General features: G+C 34.8%; 1 protein-coding gene across 4 annotated transcripts; it reads right to left on the reverse strand.

The window, feature by feature from the left end:
• Positions 1-9,039: 9,039 nt before the first annotated feature.
• LOC18439579 (uncharacterized) lies at positions 9,040-15,303 on the reverse strand. 4 transcript variants are annotated; one of them, XM_020670557.2, is made up of 11 exons: positions 15,175-15,303; positions 12,929-13,007; positions 12,747-12,826; positions 12,528-12,594; positions 11,782-11,853; positions 11,114-11,317; positions 10,739-10,931; positions 10,463-10,618; positions 9,960-10,245; positions 9,703-9,874; positions 9,040-9,436 (listed from the first exon to the last, which is right to left on the reverse strand). In XM_020670557.2, the coding sequence occupies exons 1-8, from the start codon at positions 15,248-15,250 to the stop codon at positions 10,613-10,615; spliced, it is 777 nt and encodes a 258-aa protein (XP_020526216.1). In that variant the 5' UTR covers positions 15,251-15,303; the 3' UTR covers positions 9,040-9,436; positions 9,703-9,874; positions 9,960-10,245; positions 10,463-10,612. The 4 variants fall into 4 exon arrangements, with proteins under 4 accessions (XP_020526216.1, XP_020526214.1, XP_088720893.1 ...); XM_088864767.1 differs by having other exon boundaries at positions 9,123-9,436; positions 10,367-10,618; XM_020670555.2 differs by having other exon boundaries at positions 9,703-10,245.
• Between the last annotated feature and the right edge of the window lie 3,099 nt (positions 15,304-18,402).

The raw sequence follows: 18,402 nt of genomic DNA on the forward strand, positions 1-18,402 counted from the left end.
ACATAATAAGAGACTCGAATTTATAAACAACTGAAATATCGGGCCCCAGGACTTTTATCATTAAATTTATCAGAAAATGAAAGTGAGCATGTAGTAGTGCTCCCGGAGGGGCATACCATACAGTATACACCTACTTCCTCTATCAAAGGCCTAGAGAGGATTTTTTCAACCTAATATCACAAGGATTGTTTTTTAAAAGAAAAAGTTTGAATTTTGAGTACCCAAACGCTTCACTTTCATCCTCCAGAATATATCTTAGTTCAATCTTAATACTTTAGTTTTTGGACGCGGTTTCTACGAGTTCACACACTCACATGTAGAAATAAATGCTAATAATTTATTTTTGAAATAAAATTTGATCCTAAATTTTGGGGAATATATAATGATATTATTAATCTGTAAAAATAAATAAATTTTAAAAACTAAAAATGATATTTTTTGGAGAAAATATTTGAACAGTTGATTTTTTTTTTTTTTTTTGGAGGGTGGGCTTCTACACACCAAACAATTTTCCTTATTTTTCAAGTGCATGTGTAATTTTGTTTTCTTGTTTTTTTTTCTTTTTTTTTTTGCCTATGGTTGAAGAGGTTATACCATAAAGGGAAAAGTTTATATACAGCTGAGGCTCTAAACAATCAAATTGGAGCCTACCACAAAATTTTCATTAGAAGAGGTTGTTTTGATTTCCAAATATCCTCAAATTGCACATCTTGACATCAAAATGTATGGACATGAGAAAAAAAAATAGATTTCAAGTTTTGGGAATAGTGTATTTTGTAATGCATTTTTTGACCGTCAATTTTCAAGATTTTCAAGTTTTCATATATATGTCTATCTATACTATTTTTGAAGCTTTAAATTTTATAAATAAAGATGAAAATATATTTTAAGGCTATCACAAAGATTTCCAATATTGAAACCATATTTCTCAACTCTAATTTGATTGTTTAAAGGCTATCACAAAGATTTTCGGTATTGAAACCATATTTCTCAACTCTATTTAGAGCCTACCTTTTAAATAGTGTCGAGAAATATGGTTTCAACCCTAGAAATCTTTGTGATAGCCTTAAAACATATTTTCATCTTTATTTATAAAGTTTAAAACTTCAAAAATGGTGTAGATAGACATATCTATGAAAATCTTGAAAATTGACGGTCAAAAAATGTATTATAAATTACATTATTTCCAAAACTTGAAATCAATTTTTTTTCTCATGTCCATGCATCTTGATATCGAGATGATCAATTTGAGGATTTTGAACATCAAAACAATTTCATCTAGTGAAATTTTTAAGGTACGCTCGAATGTGATTGTTTAAAGCCTCGGCCCTATATAAACCTTTCCCCTTCTAAAATATGGGGTCCTAAAATTGCGCCATGGAGTCGATGAATAATAATCAATCGTGTGGGAGTTCGAAACTTTTGGCCGAGAAAATTCGTCTGTAGGATCTTGTCGGACCATGAAATCTTGTGGTAGAAAAGTAAAACATCAGGTCCCAACAACTTTTTCTTGCAACGATTTGTGCGTTTAAGACAAAAGGTATGGTTTGTCTAAATTGTAAAAAGGAAAATGATAATTTTGTTTAGCGTAATGATCTTATGAGACCCTCCTACATACACTTGTGTAGGATTTAAAAATATCATCATTAAATTTATGTAGGATTTGATTTTTTTTTAGATCTGTGTCAAATTTAATAGTGATCTTTTAGAGTCGTATACACATAGTTGTGGGAGGGTCTCATGGGATCATTACTCATTTTTTTATTGTTTTTCTTTTTTTTTTGGACAACATGATGAGTAAACTGATAAAGTTTATATAAAGTTAGGGAAAAGATCATCTTAACCCACGGGTTGATAGCTAAAGTGTCAACCAATGACTTAGATTGAATATGGGCCGATCTGACGATCACGACATCATTTTGTATTTTAATTTTTAATTTTTTTCTCTAAATTCAAATCACTTAAAATTTTGGCCGTCTATTCTTCAAAAATAAAAGAATCGAATAAAAATATAAAACAAATAATTCATAATATAAATTGACTAAAATACCCCAGCAACAGCTTAGGGGGTATTTTGGTCAATTTATATTTTATGAATTATTTTTTATTTTTTTACTAGGGCCTTAATGAGAAGAATGAACGTCTAAAATTTCAAGTGATTAAGATATGTAAAAAATAAATAAAAATTCAAATACTAAATGAAATTGTAGTCGTCAGATCAACCCAGATTGAATCTAGATCATTGGCTGGCACTGTAGTAGTCAGCCAGTGGGCTGCCAGAATCCATTCTCATAAAGTTAACACCTTAAAATGTAGGATTAACACACCCACCGGTCCCCAATGAACTGGCTGACTTGGGCTCTTCCTATTTAGCCACACCGAGTGGGCATAAAAAATTTAAAGAAAAAAATAATTTTCCTGGAAAATTTTGATTTTGTAAAAAAAAAAAAATGTAGAATTAAATTGCACCGCTAAATCCTTCAAAAAGGTTGTTTCAATGTTGGAAAAATATCTAATCAATTATCTCCACATCGATATATATATATATATATATATATATATATATGGAAAAAAAAAAAAAAGAGATTTCAAGTCCTAAAAATAGCACATCTTCCAATACATTATTTGGACCATCCATTTTCAAGATTTTTCTTATGTTTATAGATCTACTTAATTTGAACCATTTATGTTGCTTAAAAATTTTATACTTAGAGATAAAAACTGATTCTCGTACCATCTAATAATTTTCACACCAAAATTGCATCTCATGACAAAGTTTAGAGGTACACCTTACTTTAATTGTTTAAAGTTGCAACCTTATGCAAACCATATCCAAAGGAACATGGTTTGTTACGCCTGCAGACCTATTAAAATAAGTAAAGCCTCTTCTCAAAACTCATTAAAAATAGCAGTCCTGGTGTCATAAATCCTTCAAATTGATCATCTCAACCTTAACCATTATAGTTATGAAAAAAAAAATAAGGATTTCAAGTCTTTAAAAACAGTGTATATTGTGACACATTATTTAGACCATTTCACCTTTTAAAAATAAGTGTTATGAATCCGTAAGATCTATGCCACCTTTTTAATTTAAATTTCATAATCAATGTTAGAAATTAATTCTAGAGCCTTTATAAAGATTTCCGATGCCCAAGATGCTTTCTAGATAAAAATAAACAAAAAAACAATTTCCTCCTTATATCAAAGTCTCACCAAAAACGTTAAAACTTAAAAGTAAATATGAGGCCCCAACACCTTTCCCTTGTACTGAACGGCTTTTTCTACATCCGTGGCTTGTGTAACACAAGGAAGAAGATAGTTGACTATTTTTCTATCCCAATGAACCACAACCTTTTAGTAATGTTGTTGAGAGAGAAATTGTAGAAGCTCGATGAATGCTGTTTGTGTGATATTTGGAATGGAATCTTGGTTTATGCTTCCATGTTTTGGATCCTTAAAATGCCATTTCTCTCTTCTTTTTTTTTTTTTGGATAAAAAATATGTCATTTCTCTCTCAACAAGATTATTCTCTCTCTCTCTAACTCATCTCTTTCTAACTGTGCCCTTCTTTCTAGGTCATTTCTCTAACCATGCCTTTCCTCTCTTACTCATTTCTCCCTCTAACCATTATCTTTCTTTCTAACTCATCTCTGTTTCAAATTACTCTATAACCATGACCTTTCTCTCTCTAGCTCATCTCTCTCTAATTGTTCTCTCTAACAATGCATTTATCTCTATACAACTCCTTTCTCTCCCTATCCCACTTATCTCTCTAATTGTGTTTTTTCTCTCCTAATCATATTATTTCTCTTTTTAATTCTTTTTTTTTTTTTTGAATGTACTCTCTCTCTCTTTGTCTGACTGCTTTCCTTATCTGATTGTACCTTTTTCTCTAATTCTCTTATCCCTAATTATTATATTTCTCTCTTTATTTCCTATCTCTAACCGACTTTTTTTTATCTCCGGCAAGAAATATAGCCCCGCCTTATTCTCCTATGAGAAGAGTGGTTCACATCAATGCGGAGTGTTGGAATATTTTCGATTCACCCAAGTATTGGGTCCTTGAGTAAAAAAATTTATTTGCATTTTTTCTTGGACTAGGTTGGGATTTGGAAATTATCTCTTTTTCATTAGGTTGGAATTTGGAGAATCGTTTCTTTTGGAATGGATTGGGATTTGAAGATTTGTTTATTTAGTGACTTGGTTAGAATTGGGAATAAGCATTTCTCTCATTAGAATGCTTCTTTCTACAATTTTAAAATCTTCCAACCTTCTTCAAATGGATAGGGGAGGAGGGTATTCATGGAGACCCTTTCAAACATGAGTGAAAAATCAAAATGGAGCATGATACATGGGTTGAAAATTAACTCTCCCATTATTTCTGAAAAAATGTAAAAAAAAAATTTAGTCATTTCGGCGAAAATATCACCCACTACCCTTGGAATTCTTGGTGGGCGTTTGATAACAGTGTAAATATGGGAAAGTAGCCGATTTTTCTTTGGGACTTGGGTTCTGCAGCAAGAACCATGGCCTATTGGGGCGTTCTTGGTAGGTTAAGGGCCTCACCATTGAAAGGAATTGTATCTGGTATTCGACCCATTAGCCTAGGATGATAACCGATAAAGCAAACACCAAATGGAAAATACTTACATCGACTAGTATCCGCTATCATTCATTATTAGAAGGTCAAACGGTGGCTGTTTTTAAGTAAAAGAAGGCACAAATATAACCTGGACATGGCATTGAACACTCTCTATAAAAAAGATATTCACTAATTTAGTCTATAAAAAAAAGAGCAAAGAACCACCAAAAAATAGAGCAAATATTTGAGCTGATGCACATTCACGAAAAAAAATCAATTAATAAGGTTCCTCAATTTGATATAAACTAGGAAAAAATTAGATTAATAAATCAGAAAAAATAGATTAATAAGGTCCTGTAGGAGATTAACCAGGAAAAAAAAGGAAAACTAAATAAAAAATATATAAAAAAACCATTTGCAGATTTGGGTTTTAACTTCTTCTGCCTAACCACAAGGGAAAAAAACACTCTTATCAACGATAAAAACTCTCACTGATTTTCATGGGACTCTAGATTCAGTGGCGATGGTGTTAGGTATTGAGGTTCGCTGAGCTCGCTTCAAGGGGAAAATATCACCCACTGAATCTAGAGTCCCATGAAAATCAGTGAGAGTTTTTATCGTTGATAAGAGTGGTTTTTTCCCTTGTGGTTAGGCAAAAGAAGTTAAAACCCAAATCTGCAAATGGTTTTTTTATATATTTTTTATTTAGTTTTCCTTTTTTTTCCTGGTTAATCTCCTACAGGACCTTATTAATCTATTTTTTCTGATTTATTAATCTAATTTTTTCCTAGTTTATCTCAAATTGAGGAACCTTATTAATTGATTTTTTTTCGTGAATGTGCATCAGCTCAAATATTTGCTCTATTTTTTGGTGGTTCTTTGCTCTTTTTTTTATAGACTAAATTAGTGAATATCTTTTTTATAGAGAGTGTTCAATGCCATGTCCAGGTTATATTTGTGCCTTCTTTTACTTAAAAACAGCCACCGTTTGACCTTCTAATAATGAATGATAGTGGATGCTAGTCGATGTAAGTATTTTCCATTTGGTGTTTGCCTTAAGTATTTTCCATTTGGTGTTTGCCTTATCGGTTATCATCCTAGGCTAATGGGTCAAATACCAGATACAATTCCTTTCAATGGTCAGGCCCTTAACCTACCAAGAACGCCCCAATAGGCCATGGTTCTTGCTGCAGAACCCAAGTCCCATGCTCCGAAGCATGGATTTCGGCCGGAGCTTCTTTTTTTTCTTTGTTTTTTTTTTTTGGAGCTTGATCCTTTTCCTAGCCCTAATGAGGGAGCCGGATCAATCTATTCGTGGATCTTGATCCCTGTCATCTCAATCCCCTATGGATTTGGATCCACCAAATAACGGAGCCCATCCCTCTACATGTTAGGATCTTGATCCCTATGATGTTGGGATCTCAATCGCTATATTTATAGATCTCCATCAAACTTGGTTATCTCAAACATCAAGAATTAAAATATTTAGACTGCCATAAATAGATGGACTAGTGTGTATTAAAGTAGATGTAAAATGCATAAACCATATCCAGAATTAAAATAGTAAAAAAGGATCTAGATCCCATGAGCATTAGGACTTTATATATGGGATCTACCTCCGGGCTATATACATTGTACGGATATCTATCACTGACTACCAAAACTTTTGGCCCATGTCGATCCAAAGTTCACATTCTCAATCCCAGAGCCATGCACGCTCCGGTTACAGGTAAGTATGGCGAGGCCCTATCTCTACTTAATGCAAATATTTAACTTCTTCTTAAAATCTTTTGAGATAAAAGAAACGCAAAATCAAACTGGCTTAAGACTTCAGCCTACTTTAAACCACAAAAAAAAGGAAACGTTTATATAGAGCCAAGGCTCTAAATAATCAAATTAGAGCCCACCGAAAAAAATTTACCAAACAGTTATTTTGATGCCAAATATCCTCGAATTCATCAAGATGCATGGACACGAGAAAAAAATGGATTTTAAGTTTTAAAAATAGTGCATCTAGTAACGCAATATTTGACCATCAATTTTCAAGATTTTCAAATGTTCATAGATCTGCTCGATCTACACCATTTTCTAACCTTTAAATTTTATAATTAAAAATTAAAATATATTTTTTAAGGCTTTCACAATGATTTTTAATATTGAAACCACATTTCTCGATAGTATTTGAAGGTGGGCTGATTGTTTAGAGCCTCAGCTCTATACAACCTTAAACCCACCCAGCTCAAGGCTTCAGCTGACTCAAAAAAAAAGATAAATAAGGCTCGAAGGCAACCAGCTTCAACCATTTGTATGCCCTTACCAGATATAATTTTTCATTCATTCTTAAATAAACACACTATAGTTTATTGTACAAGTTCTGGATCAAAGATATCGATCACCCGTGAATGTTTCCAACTCTGAAACAAATTTGGTTTCAGAGACTCCCTCCACCTCATCTGAATGATCACAAGCTCACCTAGTCCTGCCCCAAGATGGTTTCTTCTAACTCCAGATGGAATGTGCATAGATCATCCTTTCCCTATATTTTTGTGTTGGTAGATCAGCTTGGTTTGGTCATTAGGACAGACTTCAAAGGTTGAGCACAATCACACAAACCGGGAGTCCAACCTCTGGACCAAACTTACTTGACACATGAGATTCAGAATTGACCTTGCCAATTTCACACACCATAGATATTAAATTTTTGTCTGATCAAGGCATGTTACTAGATTTCATTACGCGTAGACCCTTAGCAAGAAATGCAAACTCGTCTTCCTAGTCCATTAGTATAAGGGACAAGTCACTTTACCCACTCACGTGCTATGATGCACAAATACTTCACCACGCCCGCTGCCATATCCATGCATCATACTTCACATTATTTTCTTCCTACACATCAACAACTGTGAGATGTGACCACTGCAGCGCAAAAGGAAGATATTAACAAAGAAGAAAAAGATCTGGTGGTCTTCACGGATAACCTGAATCACCTAGATAGTCTCCCAAGTCCCAATCGTCCTTGCAAGGACAGTGCCCACTCATTTTCTGACCAGTTTCAACGACCAAAGCCTGTCTTTTTCAAAAACAGATTTGATACAATACCAGAATCAGTCACGCAGCAGCGTGCTATCACCTGAAATTATCCAAATGTTATATGTAGAAAGACCCCACCAATTTAGTGTAACAGCTCGTTTCACACACATCCAAGTTGTTCACCTACATACATCTCCCGGATTCCTTTTCATAACCCATCAGCCAGAACTTTCAGCTGACCCAAGGATAAAAGATAGATAGCAAGGGAAGACCCACTGGCCATCCTTAACCCACCTTCTCAAACAAACACTCGACTTGATTTTTCGTAAACCTCTCTGCTCTTTCCTTCTCTTTGCTTTCCTATTTTCTAAACTTCTTCCTTTCATTCACAGTCCACATTGATTTTTACATGCTTAACATACTCATATAAAAACGAAACAATACTACGATTGGCATCGACACTTAAAAATATATACCAATATTGGAGATTTCTAGGTACTCCATTAAATATTTCTTTTTCTTCTTCAGTCCTCACGACAAATTACTTCCATGCAAATATGTATAGAGACGCTCATATGCTAAACAATTTTTCGCAATTATACAAACAATACTATTACTAAAAGTGTACGCAAGATATCAGTCAGTCTTAGGATACTCAAAAAGCTATTTTTGGTTGGAAATTCACAAACAAAATGATTTAGCCTAGATATTAAGATGGACATAACATAAAAACGTATGATAATATGATATCTAAAATTATGGTGTACATAGAAAGTAAAGCACAAGTTTGATACAATACATAAATATAAAATTCATAAAGTGATTAATACAAATATAAAATGTCTTCATGTTGTATACTATACAGCAAACTACACATCATGTATCCACACTATTTGTTTATATTATGTTATTTAACAAGTTGATTAAGATAATCATATACGTATCAACATTTTGGACTTCAGCAAGTACTGGGTCACAAATCTCCACTCCCCTTGTCCATGCATGTATATCCAGGGAGAGCTATTAGCTTCCTAACATCAATCAGCACCGAGAAACGATGAAAATGTATATTTAACCTATACAAGTCAACCATTATGTGGGAAGCAGATTGCTTTTCAAAGCATCAGGATCAGGTGGTTTATCGACCGCATACCACAAAACATAGTCAAATGGAGAACGCACTCACCTGTCGGCAGTCAATATAAACATTACTTGTCGAAAATTTTGGTGAGAAATCATGCAAAAAGTGGATCGGCTAAGTATTATTCCATGCAACAATGACATCATAAGATGATAGCACTTCATAAACCAGTCCTAAAGATAGACCAAAAAATGCTTCATAAACCAGACAGCCTTAAGATAGCTATCATGACAACAACCAACAATAGTCAACCAAGATATACAAGACGCACTATACCAAAAGGAAATATCGAGAAAAAATTAGTTTCTGCAACATTTCCACAAACTGCATCAAAGACCAGAGTCACAAGACATCATGTAGAGGGCATTCTAAAAAAAAAAATTCCCTCATCAATAAGGCATTATAAAATTTCACAGCTCCCCTTTGGGTTCTCAAGAACTAAAGCTAAAAGATATCAATTGGCAGAATTACATTTAAATATAAAAATCGCCTTCATAACAAAATGAAAACAAGGCTGAAATGAGTGCATAAAATGACCCTCATTTCTGCATGAGATGAACCAGCATATCCTGGTCGATATATCAAGCCAAGCCATAATCATCCAGCCATGAGAGGTTGTGCATATTGTATAATTTATCAGCACCAACTATTTCCAAACACGACCCAATCTCCACAGGTGACAGCTTCATCACAAGCAAAAAAAATTGCATCCAATCAAACTGATTATGATTCATGCATAGAACCACGACCCCAAAACATTGCACCATCAAAGTTGGACAAGATCTTAAAAGCTTTAGGCATTGCAAAAAACATTACAACTTTTAAAAATAAAAGACAAACAGAAGAAAAAAAGAAATAAAAAAACAAGAAAAAAATTAGCTTTTAGTAAAACTCTGTCAACTCAACTATTCTCAAAAATACTCTGTCTCAACCTCAGGGTATTACACACCCGAAGCAGCAGTTTCCACTGTTGTATCAGCATGGCCGCATCAGAGATTTTGAAGAGCATCCAGATCAATTAACAGCATCTCAGTTAAAGATCAACACATGTATTGCCCTTCCAACCATCTTTTAACCACAGCTCCTCATTCCTCTCTCAGCCCAAATTTAAACCACCACAGCTCCGGATGCATGGTCAGGCAAAAGTCAGAATCTCAAAGACCAACCCAAAGACTATTCAGGAAAAGAAAAAAATGAGAACCTTACCAATCAAATGACTAAATGGAACCTGTTTCATTTTTTAGTTAATAAAAGCACAGCATGTTCTTGATGTCTGCAAACTGGTATCAGCATTGTACCGGACATCAATCTAAGTATACACAGCCACAGCTACAACATCATCATCAAGAATATTATTCCTTTTCCACCAACTTGGCCATCAGCAACAACAAATTCGATCCACGAACATAGAGATCTCAAACCGAACAGTATGGTTCATCAGGAGATTGGGGCCTAGTAATTCGTTTTGGAATACAGAACATAGCTTGTTGTACTGTAAAAAGAGAGCCAAATTACAATACAAACCCACAAGCTCCACTGCATATACTATATAAGATGCACAACTTATGCATGCATGTCAAAATAAAAAGAAAAATGAAAATTCACATGCTCACATAATATAATCCACATCCCATTCCTAAAGTCTCAAGGTGCCCCTTGAATAGTATCATCCTGGAGAAATAGAAAAAAGTTCCAAGAACAAAAGTAACCTCGGGAAAGTGTCTCAGCTACCCAACTAGCATTCAACAATTCCAACAGTAAGCATCCGCATGATTCACAGAAATCATCATAGAAACACGAAAAGACAGAGTTCACCCTTGATTACAATCAACAATGCCTGGCATCACCAACCCTATTCCTTATTCCTGCAACATGAAAATCCAAGATGTTGATCAATTAAAAGGCATTCAACAGGCCCTAGGAAACAACATAATGCAATATAACATTCATATGGAGAATGCAATGCAAATTCCACAACAAGGTACCTCAGATCCTGATTTACGAGGTGTCAAGCTTCGAGAATCTCCACGTCGACTAGGTGGTGATGTGCGTTGACTAGGTGGTGATGCACGTCGACCTGGTGGAGATACACTGCGCTTTTTGGGGTTTTCATCACGAGGACTCTTCTTTGGGGAAATGCTTCTCTGAGGAGAACGACTGCGACGAGCAGGAGATTCACTGCAAATTTTCATAATGTAAGAACAGATGCATCAACAATCATAGAAGATAGTCTCAATCTTCTTTGCCTTCTCCTTTTTCTTCACTTTTTTTTTAACAATATCCCTAGACTAAAAAAAAAAAGGAAATTCCTAACAGTGTTTAGTAGAATAACAAACAAAGAGTTCAACTGAAGCATATACCTGTCATATGATCGAGTCCTGCTCCTCCTTGGCTCGTCAGCTGACCTACCCTTAGTACCTTTACTATAATCAGGACTTGCTCTGCGACTCCTGCTTCGACGGCGATATTCTCTTTCCCTCCCCCGATACTTATCACGACCATACCTGCCCCTACTACGACTCCTACTTCGACGGCGATATTCATCTCGATTATCACCACGATACCTACAAATAAAACAATAAAAGTCACAACCAACCGTCATAAAAAAAATTGCAAGTCACAATCAAACTCTACATGATCATAGAGACCCACATATAAACCAAATAAAACTTGACATCTAGTAATAATAACACATACTGTTGATAAGTGAACTGCATTACTAAAGGACAAGTCAAATTTTTAGAAGTAATAACCTGCTGTGGCCACGAGTAAAAATATTTAATATCCAGGTTCTAAAACCAACTGAATAGAAAAATTCTGAGCACATACTTGCACGATCATATGAGTGGCCCTCCACGAGCCTTAACATGTGTGCTGTGGAGGCTTGAATATGTTCAACGGGATAAGAACTTTGTACAACAGCAAGTTTTAAACCCAGATACCCAAATATTAATTAATAAAAAAAATAACCATGATGGAAATGCATTTGGAGAACGCAAAAGATACTAGGTTACCAAAAAATCCTTACCTCGGCCTTGGGCTGCGGCTCCTTGATCTACCCCTTGTCTTAGGAAATGATTCAACTATCCTTCCTTTCTTACTGTAATCATACAAAAGGATCAACACGTAAATATACATAAGGGAATACTATGGAGAAAACAAAATCGAACCTATAAATCAGGGAATACCATGGAGAAAACAAATTCGAACCATTGAAGTCATTAAATTGCCAAAATCAATCAAACAAGTACAATATACAGATAATGCAAAGCCATAAGTTAAAGCACAATATCACGCACAAGAACATGAAAGTCTTTCACACAAAATAAACAAAGAGATAAGAGTACAAGACAAAGTGAAACCATTAGATATCTGAGCAAAAAACTACAATGCTTTCATGTCAATCTACATTCATTTATTTTTTTTGTTCTTTTTTCTTTTTCTGTGACAGGTTCTAACAGCTTATAGTAAGAAAAAGTGAACATGGTTATATATTTATGCATCCAAACAGGATAGAAAATCAAAAACTATAGAAAATAATGCCAGACTAGTCACACCATAAACCCATGAACAAAAAGTATATCGCAAAATAGAGAATGGAAATTCCAAACAATCTATTAGATATTACCTACAGTAATCACAGACAATGGAGAAAGAAAATGTTCTCACAAAAAGGAGATTAGAGGCAAGGTTGCTACAGGGCTTCAATATGGTTCCAGGTAACAGTACACAAAAGCTTAGACAAGAGAGAAAGAGAGAGATACTATAACTCACATGGGCTCCGCATTAGGTCCATATTTCGCAAACTGAACCATAATCTCTCTCCCATCCACATTTCTCCCTGTAAAGAAGGCAATAAATCATCACGACCACCATCATCCGAGCCTTATCCCAACTAAAGAAGGCGATAAATGAAACCATATTAATAACATTTGTGCATTTGCAGACCAACAAAACTAGTAACAAATATAATAACAGCAGTAAGAATCTCACCATCAAGTTTCTCTACAGCTCTTTGCGCCTCATCTGCATACTTATACCGCACAAATGCAAACCCACGTGAATCTCCAGTCCTAAGAAAAAATGCATCATATAATCACAAAATAACACAACTTATTCACATAACATACAATGTGGAACCTAATTTGACAAGCCACACGATCATATAAAGATACCTCTTATCCCTTGGGATGAACACATCAACAACCTTCCCATACTTGTCAAAGAGTGGGAATAGATCATCGGCAGTAGTGCCTACCAAACAAACGAACAAGACACAATAGATAATGGTAAATGATAAAAATAAACAGTATCTATTGGATAGTAATAAACAAGAATTGGAATCTGACATTAGATATCATAATATGTGAAGCCATAAAATAACATCATGAGGAAAAAATGGAAAACAAAACTTTTTTTCCTTTTTTTCTTTTTTTTTGTGGCCGTTCAACATTCAAATAGTTTCCTAGTGGAAGTTATTATGAGACAACCTCAACGAAAATAAATTGTAAAATCAGATGCTGAAGGTTTGTTTGAGTAAATGGGATTGGAAGGAAAAGAATGGGACTATAAGAAAAATGGCTACTTTATCAAAAAAAAAATTGAGAAAAAATGGCTAATAAGACGGTTAAAAGGGACGAAAATACCAGTATCTAAACAAAAGCAGGACCTACATAACAGATTAAATGTAAGAAGCGACATGAGAGAAAAAAACCACTAATTTGGCTATTACTGTAGTGAGCAAGAAAATGTCATAACAGGCACAGAAATATGATGTCATGAGGGCTTCAAGGAGGCTTAATCAAAGAGGCGGCCCAGCAAAAGAAATCATTAGAAAATATTAATATTGAGGAGGTGACCCAGCAATAGAAATCATTAACATATATTACTAAAGAAATGGGGTAACGAAACAACTGTCAATGTGCAAATGGGAACAGAAACCAATGTAAGATGTAGCATCACAATTGATGAACAACAAATAAACAAATGCAATAGACTAGAATCCAAATGTGCATAATAATTGCACTTGCAATGCAAAAGGAAGAAAACCCAAGACTTTAAGTTTGTCAGAGAAATAGGGGTTACAGATCGCATCTCACTCAGCAAGGGATCAATGTAGAAAAAGAAAATTTTCACAACAAGAACGTCAAATTTTAGAATTTGAGCGATGACAAAATAAAAGCAGAAATTAAAAAGAGATGAGATTTTGCAGAAGAAAATACTGAAATGGGTAAGCTAGCCAGTTGAAAATGGCAAACCGACATAAGGAAGATGAGAACTCAGGTTTTGAGTGATGGTATAAGCAGCTCAAACAAAACCAGGAATAAAAAGATATAATTACAGATATTGGAGCAAAAAAATTTCATAGAAGCCAGAACTAGAACTTTGTCAACACAGGACCTGATAAAAGGAGTAAACATCAGGTCCACCATGCAATCAAGAATATAAATAAACAACTGATAAACAATCAGGAAAAAAAGCGAAAACACCAACAACATCAGCAAAAAAAATGCAAGCTATAGGGTTCCGCATAATGGTCTGAAATTGGAAAAAAAACCCAAATTAAGGTCTGTATGCAAAAGAAAGAAAGAAAAAGCATCTCTTAGCTGAGAATCGTGACACAAAACCAGATGAACAAAACCTAGATATTGCAAAAAACATATGAGGAGACGAAAAAAATACAATAAAAAATAAATTAGAAAGAAAACATCAAAAACACAGCTATCCCAGGAGAAAAAAAAAAAAGATCTAGTTACATAGTAATAAGGAAAATAGGTTTCCAAAACAAACCAGGATCTGATGAATATATTGGGGCCCTGAAGAGGGGATACAACAAAAAAGAAGGAATAATGGTGTCTCTTGCAGCATACCATCCAAAAGAATTCAGCATTAGCAGGAAGGAAGGCGAAAACGAAATGAGATTCTACAATTCGAGTTAGGGTTCTCATACAATACTATTTTGGAGTTTACAAAATCAGAAGAGAGAAATAGGGCCTATGGTGCAATTAAAAGAGGCTAAAAAACATGCAGATAAACAGTATATATGGGTATTAAGGAGCATATAATAGGAAACTGGCATTAAGGTTTCAACAGATAAAACAGAACAGAAAAAGTTCAGATTCTACCAAGAAAAATTAAACATTAGGTTTTCAAATACGTTGGAAACGAAAGAAAGTTCAGCAGATAATCCAGAAATTTCATCCAGAATCAAGGAAGAACAAACAACAGCAGAGAGAAAAACAAATTGGGCTGTATCAAAACCAAACAGGAAACAGAGTATTAAAAGAACGATAATAAAGCTTCCATCGAAAAAGAAATTTCTCGTTGTAGCAAAGAAAGGCAGGATTTAGGTTCTGAAACAGAAACAGAAACAGATATTAGGTTTATCACGCAAAATGAATTAGGTTTTCAAAGAACTTACGAAATGTAATATTGAGGACGAGGAGGGAGAAGGTGTCTTTGATATCGGGAGGACCTGATCTTCCAAAATGTGACATTATCGCTGCTACACTAACCAGCTAACCAGTTGAATTAGAGTTAGGGTTTTCGCAAAAAGGGGAAGGGAAGAGTGCCTTGTATTATATTGCCGATTTAGGGTTAGGGTTTTCGAAGAAGAAAGAAGAAAGAGCGTCTTGGTCGATGTGAGGGATTTACATAGCCCCACATAGCCCTACAACTTAATTACCGAGGAAAATTCACGTCATTGATGGTGGATGTAAACAGGTGATATAAAGTAGAAAACGTATTCCCGCCGGATCATTTTGTACACTAGGGGCCTCGTAGTAAGTGGAAACGCGACGAAAGTTCTCCGAAGTTAGAGCTTATGAAAAAGGTCGACATTTTTATTGTCGTGTTTGATTTTTTTTTTTTAACGAGTTAACGGTTACCGAGTATTTGATAATTGGAAAACTATTTGGCGAGTATTCTTTCGATCTCCCTCCAATAATATATTTTAAAGATGTATTTTTGATTCAAAATTTTAGAGACGATAATCTTAACCATGATAATATCTAAATTTAGAAAAAAAAAAATCAAAAACTATAAATTTTATTTTTTAAATTCATTTTCCCACCTTCCATTTTTAACTCTTGGTGGATGCGACAATTTTTTAAATCCATCTTAGAGATGAACGTTTGATAGGCAAGGGCCACACAGTATTAGGTGAGTCAGCTGACTCAACAAAACTGTGATCATGATAATTTGAAGAAATTTGGGATCGTTTGTTTGAATAAACCTAAAATTCTATAAACTTGAAGATCTAGTAAAGAGTTTTAACAATATCATTGATGAGAGGATGACGTTTATTAGATGAACAAGAAACCCTAAAGCTTTCGTGACGTTCATTGAAGCTTTATTCTCTTTGTGGGTTAAGGTATTTTGATATACCCCAAATCCTCATAAACCCTAGCAGCACATATATTTTGAGAAACCCTAGCTTCCTTTGATTTATTTTTAAAAAACAATTGTTAATTGTTAGCTTCTTTTGTTGTTTGTCCCCATTAAAACTAAGGAAAGCTTTCTATGTTTCCCTTACAACATAGAAGTTCTATCCTCCCCCTTATCCAACTGTTCATTTTTTAATGGAGGGCGAAGATTGCCCCAATCACAATGTCATGTCACTACACTATTTTATTTTTACTTTTTTTTTATAAACTATTTTGACACCAAATTTTTCACATCCATTCCTCTATTAAACTCGCGCTAACAAAAAATATAAAAAATTTATTTTCGATAAAATAGAATGACCAAAATACCCTTGAAGTTTTAAGGGGTATTTTGGTCATTATTTTTTATCGAAAAATTATTGTTAATATTTTTATAGGTGCGCCCCAATGGGAAGATGGCACATACCAAATTTCATATTAAAAAATATATATATTAAAAAATTAAAACTAAACTACTTTGAGACGTCGGATCTAAGATCAAACGGTGAGTGGCTCTCTTGATAAAAAATGAACGGCTGGATAGTAGGAGGAGGATAGAACTTCTATGTTGTAAGGGGAACATAGAAAGCTTTCCCTTAAAACTAGGGTTTCCCGTATTCTAACAATTATCAGTATATTTTGTTCATCTAAATTTTATTTACTAAGATTCTTATCGGTTCAAATGCATTTCCCATTTGTTTATTTAATTCATCAAGATGGCATATAACTTTTGTGACATTGGATCCCTTGCAAAATGAATAAGTGGATTCAATCTGGACTCCTACAAGCAGCTCGTTTTAATGATAAAAGACAACAGATCCTTAAGAGCTTTCAAGTAGACTAACAAACAAACTGTCAATGATCGCCCTTGTACTTGGCACTTTGATATAAAGCACTTAGTATCCCGTTTTTCATTAACCTTTTTTTTTTTTTGTTAATGTTTAGGTGTTTATACTCGAAAATGAGGGCAAGGAGGTCAGCCCTCGTCTTGGTTTTGGACGTAAACTTGTCAAATAAGTTGATAGAGAAAGGGTCCCATCAAATTATGCTCCAGGTGAGAATCAGGCCACAAGACGTTGTGCCGCTCGGATAGTCAGCAAAGTCGGCTTCCCTAACACCCTAAACTCAGAGTTCTAAGAAGATTTTGAAGTATTTAATGAAGAGAAAGTGATTTAATGAAAAGCTTTTAGCAAAAAATAGCAAATTCAAATAAAGCTGAGAAAAACTAATAAATATGCAAGATGAGTTAAATAAAGCTCATAACGATCATTAATGAAAACAAAATAAGGAGAAAGATAATACAGTAGGGCGGACCCTTAGTCCTGGTTCCTGGAGTCGGTGCCCGCTCGGAGCCAAGATTTACACGATTGTTCCATATCTTTCGCGTTTTGGGAGGGCCGAATGAATATTAGTGGAAGAGAGTCTGGAAGGTCTTAGTATCCAAACTGTCTTTGATTTAGATTCAGTAGGGTAATATTCCTAAAATTTGCAATATGGAGTTAGGGTTTGGTTCTAAGGGTCGGATAAGTTCGAGAATGGACTGGCAGAGCTTACGCATGTAGATCATAAAATTTCGGCTTGTGGCTCGAATGGGAGCCCTCTATTTATAGACAAAATAGTTTTAGGATCACCATTGGTGTTTTTATGCAATCTGTGCCCTTCAAATCCCGTCGCCACTTGCACCAGCTTTGGCGCCACTGGCAATGGCGCCCAATCAGCATTAACTACTATTAAATATGGTCAACAAAATAAAATGCTCCATAATCACATGACTTTAGCCTATGTACAGCTTTTATGTGCGGTGTATCCGAATCTCAACACCATTAGCAATGGCATTAGCACCATTTAGACTGCTTTTGTGATCAAATTTGCCACATGTCGCATTATAGGCATTCTTCCATACAATTTGACAGCCCAATCAAAATTTGTTGCCATTCCAACAGCCTTTGGCGCCATTCCAAGTGTCATCGATGTCAATCGACCGTTAGTGTGTCATTATAGGGTCGACGGCTAATGTAACATTACTTCGACGAATTCTAGGGTAGCACGCCCTTATGTATTGACATTTGACATATTAATACATGCACGTGTCATTGCATACTGACGCATGACATAGGTCCATACATTCAACCTGTATTCTCAAACTGTTAGAAAAAATGGCGTTGGTCCCACTGGAAAACTGTGTTAAGCCTTTTTCTCTTTTCTTTCAGCCTGTGGCTCGAATG

This window comes from Amborella trichopoda, chromosome 4, assembly GCF_054954075.1.
Source record: "Amborella trichopoda isolate Santa Cruz 75 chromosome 4, AtrichopodaSantaCruz75HAP2 v2.0, whole genome shotgun sequence".
Taxonomy (NCBI): Eukaryota; Viridiplantae; Streptophyta; class Magnoliopsida; order Amborellales; family Amborellaceae; genus Amborella; species Amborella trichopoda.